General features: G+C 39.6%; 1 protein-coding gene across 1 annotated transcript in view; it reads left to right on the top strand.

Moving 5' to 3' along the window:
• The first annotated feature begins 1,647 nt into the window (after positions 1 to 1,647).
• The window catches only part of LOC129814420 (calcium-binding protein 7-like), a 39,835-nt gene continuing 35,482 nt past the window's right edge, over positions 1,648 to 6,000 (top strand). Inside the window, exon 1 of the mRNA XM_055867531.1 lies at positions 1,648 to 2,086. Coding sequence (XP_055723506.1) covers positions 1,972 to 2,086 — 115 coding nt within the window. The 5' untranslated portion in view covers positions 1,648 to 1,971. The remainder of the gene's footprint in view (positions 2,087 to 6,000) is intronic.

Genomic DNA, 6,000 nt, shown 5'->3' with positions numbered 1-6,000 from the left:
GCTGAGCCTGTCTTTCTGGGTTTGAGAGGATGAGTCAGGGTCTGAACCATCACATCCATTGTACTGTGGATCGGTTTGGAATGAGAGGTGCCTGTTATTCAGCTTTCATAAAGCCTGCTGCTGTCAGAGCCCAGGCAGTGCTCAGACAGAGGCTCAGGGAGGGGCCCAGGTGCAGCAGAGGGAGACAATCCCCCAGCATCCAGAGAGGAATAGAACTGTCAGCCAAACCAGCACGAAAACAGCCCAGAGAAACCATTCAGAGCCCTCACCACAGGATTCTCATTCAACTATGTGAAGAATCTTGACACATAGCCAACAAACAAGCAGTACATAAAAATAAACACACACACACACACACACACACACACACACACACACACACACACACACACACACACACACACACACACACACACACACACACACACACACACACACACACACACACACACACACACACACACACTGAAATTGTGAATAATTCTAGTTTCATCTACAGACTTGAGTGATATGCTTCATTGAGTGATGTTTAATTGAAATCACATATTGAAGAACTCCATAAGGAAATGATGGAGGCGTTTGGCGCCACGACGTCAGACTGACATGAGGAAGAGGAGGCAGTAAAGTGCATGAACGTTAGAACGCGCTGTCCTTGGTGCTGGAATCGTATTACGGCGCGCAGCTTTGACCTTCCTACCACAGTAGCTATCGTCCAATAAAGTCAAACTGAAGATCATCTGTTGTTCCTCGGGATCAGCTCTTGCACATTTCAAGTAAAAAGATAATATATATGTATTACTATATACAGCTTTAGCAAAAAACTACATCCTTAAATAGATAGACTATAATATTATTTCTCTATCTACGTTCATCTATTCATTTACCATTACGTGCCCTAGTACAAGATACAGTGACCATCATGTTCAAGCTTCACTAAATAGTAAAAAGAGTCAGTCATCAATGTCAACCTTGAGAGACACGTTTTGTGCTCAATAAGATAATATATAAAGTCTACGGTGAAGGGGGAGGTGGATGGGGTTGTCATCACTAGAAACCGTGGGGAGCTTGGATTGAGGGAACCAAAATGAGACAACAGTGTGCAGAGCAGACGGCTCAAGGATCAACCTATACACGGAGTGTTCCTCCATCAGAATAAAGAGACAGTGGGTCGACCAGGAAATCCATTGATTATTGAATATCATGACAACTCTTGTTTTTAGTTTTGCAGCCATTTAGTTGTTAGGCTATACATTCCTTTTGTCTATTTTTTTTGCCGCCAAAAAAAACGTGTTAATTTCACTGAGAACCTTACCGATGAGAATCTGTTCAATAAGCTACTGGTTGCAGCTGTTTTTGGCTAATGGTTACTTACAGTTGTATCGACTGGTCTCAAGAAGTGAAGATAAAGGAACAGGAGAGGAACGTGTGAGGAAACCGGCGTTAGCCTACGTTGATCTATGATTTAACACAAAAATATGCGCTCGACTCGGATTTGTAATTCACAAGTTCTGTTTTTATGTATAGTTTTTTTGTATCATTATTTTATTCCCAGATATGCGGAATACAATATGTGATTTTAAATTGGAGGTTTTGGTGTAACACAGATATTCGCTATGCTTAGGTGGATCATTATTTGAGACAATAACATAGTTTCAGCACTATATGTAGTACTTATATCCTTTGGTAATTGTATTGCGAAGTTGGCGTGACATATATACACAAGCATTCTTGTTGTATAGCCAGCCATTACATGCATGAAACCAAAGGCAGAGACACCTGCCACTTGTCGGGGACTTCACGTGCTTCGATTCCGCTACTGTTTTGTCAACAGGCTACACCAAAAAACAGAAGATATCAAGTGACATAACCTAACAGATGTTTGTTCTCCAAAGTGGACTATAGTAAAGTTTTATTCAGCAAACAGTGAGCTATAGCCTATGAAGATCGCGACACAGAGTTTCCCTCGCAGAAATGCCAGTGCGAATGCCAGTGCGAACCACCAGGTTGATGTACAGGGGAATTTGCACTATTCCAGATATCCTGTCATACCGGACCCCCATTAACCTGCCTGAGGATGAGGTGGAAGGTGAGTCATGATTGTTATATCTACAGATGTAGGATCTTAATTTGATCACGCTTTTGTTGCTGAGAATTTTCTTGCACAGCAGGAAATGCAAACCTATAGTGTATTTGAGGCTTAAAAATGCTTATAAAGTTTGTAATTTCCACATTGAAATATCAGACTTGACTTGCACTTACAAAAAATGTATCAACCCCTACAAAAATGTCCATTATTGTATCAACAAAAAATGTATCAACCCCTAAAAACATGTCCATTATTTATAATAATTTAAATTGCTGTTGCTGCAAGATTATTTTCCTGTTGTAGAAAACTGGCTCAAATTAAAATCTTACATCTGTATTGTTTCATGTCTTGCCGAAATCCATTCTACATGTGGCGGATTGATCCAGCCAGGGTAAGAGAATGACCTTAGACTTGACCATAAAATGAGTCACATAAAATGAATCAGCAAATTGGAGAGCACCTCACAGATACGGGGCTAAATGTTTGCACATCAGAATGGTCTCAAACAAGAGCAGCAATTACAACTTAAATGTACTCACATTTTTGGGCCTGCTGTAATATTCTCTATTTAGGTGATAAAGCCAGAGAAGCCGGTGTTTGGAGGATATATTGGCACGGGTGTTGTTAGGTCCGAGATGAACTCGAACTCCGGCAACCGTGCCAATATATCCTCCAAACACCGGCTTCGAGGGCATTATACCTTTCATACAACGAGTTAACAACATATTCAAATAATGATTGACATATTTTCATTAAAAACTTAATTTTGATGAATTTATTCATACAATTTCATCTTTCCACTTAGATCTAATCCCGACACAAATCTAGGGTTGCTGGAGACGCGACACAGTCATTCAGTCTTTTTGTTCTGTATCTATGGATGTGACCCAGTCGTTAGTTCTAAATGTTCAATTGCCATACTGGCTGGCAACGTTTTTATCCCTTGCTTGCTAGCTAGCCAACTATGTCTAAAAGTGCAGCTAGAATAACAACAAACTAGCCGCATTTGCATTTGTTGAAGCTGTTTTCTAGTGACATTTATTTGGATACACCCATAACAATGAGCTAATGAGGCGCGATTTTGCCTTGCATAGTAAATGTGCTCACTCGTCAGGACACTGTTGTTCAGAGGAGCAAGCCAACGACACAGCTACAAAACTATTGTTTTGGCTTGTCAGTTAGGACATCTACTTTGTGCATGACACAAGTCATTTTTCCAAAAATTGTTTACAGACAGATTTTTTTCACTTATAATTCACTGTATCACAATTCCAATGGGTCAGAAGTTTACATACACTAAGTTGACTGTGCTTTTAAACAGCTTGGAAAATTCCAGACAATTATGTCATGGCTTTAGAAGCATCTGATAGGCTAATTGACATCCTTTGAGTCAATTTGAGGTGTACCTGTGGATGTATTTCAAGGCCTACCTTCAAATTCAGTGCCTCTGCTTGACATCATATTAAAATCAAAAGAAATCAGCTAAGACCTCAGAAAAAAATGTAGACCTCCACAAGTCTGGTTCGTCATTGGGAGCAATTTCCAAACGCCTGAAGGTACCACGTTCATCTGTACAAACAATAGTATGCAAGTATAAACACCATGGAACAACGCAGCGTCATACTGCTCAGGAAGAAGACGCATTCTGTCGCCTAGATGAACGCACTCTGGTGCGAAAAGTGCAAATCAATCCAAGAACAACAGCAAAGGATTTTGTGAAGATGCTGGAGGAAACAGGTACAAAATTATCAATATCCACAGTAAAACGAGTCCTATTTCAACTTAACCTGAAAGGCCGCTCAGCAAGGAAGAAGCCACTGCTCCAAAACCACCATAAAAAAGCCAGACTACGGTTTGCAACTGCACATGGGGACAAAGTTCGTACATTTTGGACAAATGTCCTCTGGTCTGATGAAACAAAAATAGAACGGTTTGGCCATAGAGAACATCATTATGTTTGGATGAAAAAGGGGTACGCTTGCAAGCCAAAGAACACCATCCCAACCGTGAAGCACGGGGGTGGCAGCATCATGTTGTGGGTGTGCTTTGCTGCAAGAGGGACTGGAGCACTTCACAAAATAGATGGCATCATGAGGCAGAAAAATTATGTGGATATATTGAAGCAACATCTCAAGACATCAGTCAGGAAGTTAAAAACTGGTCAGAAATGGGTCTTTCAAATGGACAATGACCCCAAGCATACTTCCAAAGTTGTGGCAAAATGGCTTAATGACAACAAAGTCAAGGTATTGGAGTGGCCATCACAAAGCCCTGACCTCAATCCTATAGACATTTTGTGGGCAGAACTGAAAAAGCATGTGCGAGCAAGGAGGCCTACAAACCTGACTCAGTTACACCAGCTCTGTCAGGAGGAATGGGCCACAATTCACCTAACTTATTGTGGGAAGCTTGTGGAAGGCTACCGAAACATTTGAACCAAGTTAAACAATTTAAAAGCAATGCTACCAAATACTAATTGAGTGTGTGTAAACTTCTGACCCACTGAGATTGTGATGAAAGAAATAAAATCTGAAATAAATAATTCTCTCTACTATTATTCTGACATTTCACATTCTTAAATTAAAGTAGTGATTCTAACTGACATAAAACAGGGATTTTTTACTAGGATTAAATGCCAGCGATTGTGAAAAACGGAGTTTAAATGTATTTGGCTAAGGTGTATGTAAACTTCCGACTTCAACTGTATATCTGTAGAAATGATGCCAGTTGATTCATGATTTCGACTGGCTGAGAAATGCTCCCTGCCTGTCTGTCTTTTTCAGACTCCCGACACATTCATTATTATGGGACAGCAGGAGATCAAATTTGAATATTGAAACAATGTTGACAAAGTCGGAGAGACAGACAGCAAGGTTTTTGCAAATCTCTGCTGTTGAAAAAAAAATGTTAGTCTAAAAGAAATGTGAGATAATGTCTAGATGCTTTTTATAGTGGAGATCAAGTTTATAAATTGCCTGTCTGGGCTGATGAGACAGTGGATTGCGTTGAGTGGATTGCACAGAGTAAATAGGGATTTTAACATCATAGATTTAGCCGGTGGCAACTTGTGGAAACGACACCAGCTGGAATGCGGTTTTAACCAATCAGTATTCAGGATTAGACCAAACCATTGTATAACATATGTTCTTGACCCATTAATTTGTTCATAAAACAACTTACATGTGCACAACTGTTACAATTGGGGGATCAAAGTAGTGTAACGTTTCACCACGTTGGGTTGCGAGACATCAGTGGGCACCAAAGTGTTGTTATTGTTGTTAATAATGATCCTGTTTTGATGGTAGTTCTACCAAACGCAAAATAACTGAAATCCTGATCATTTAAATCCTTCATCCTGCAGCATGTGACAGACAAAGAGAATGGGTGCTAGTATGCATGCAAATCTGAATATGTACTATGATTATTATTCTAAGGCTTGCAGGCCTGGAAAAGCATGCTGAATATAGCTAGACAATATTTGTTTGAATGTTGCTTGAATGCTCCTAGACAATATTTGTTTGAATGTTGCTTTAATGTTGCTAGACAATATTTGTTTGAATGTTGCTTTAATGTTGCTAGACAATATTTGTTTGAATGTTGCTAGATAATATTTGTTTCATTGTTGCTTTGAGCGTTGCTAGACAATATTCAGGTCTTTGTACCTCCATTTTTTGTTGTTGTATTCGTTGTCTGATACTTTATTCCTGTATTTCATTATACTTAAATTGACTTCATGCAATCCTGTTTCACAGAAGTCTTGTTGCACCTACATCTCCCAAATCTTAGTTATGTCAAGCAGTTAATGATCTCTCTCTCTATCGCACTCTCAATATTCCTTCTTTATTAATCTATCTTGCCAAACATGGGCGATTCAGACTGCCTGTGAGTAAAGATGTGTATACAGATATATCTCT

This window comes from Salvelinus fontinalis, chromosome 2 (genome assembly GCF_029448725.1).
Source record: "Salvelinus fontinalis isolate EN_2023a chromosome 2, ASM2944872v1, whole genome shotgun sequence".
Lineage (NCBI taxonomy): Eukaryota > Metazoa > Chordata > Actinopteri > Salmoniformes > Salmonidae > Salvelinus > Salvelinus fontinalis.
Note: the sequence above shows the minus strand (reverse complement) of the source record. Positions and strands in the feature narration are given on the sequence as shown.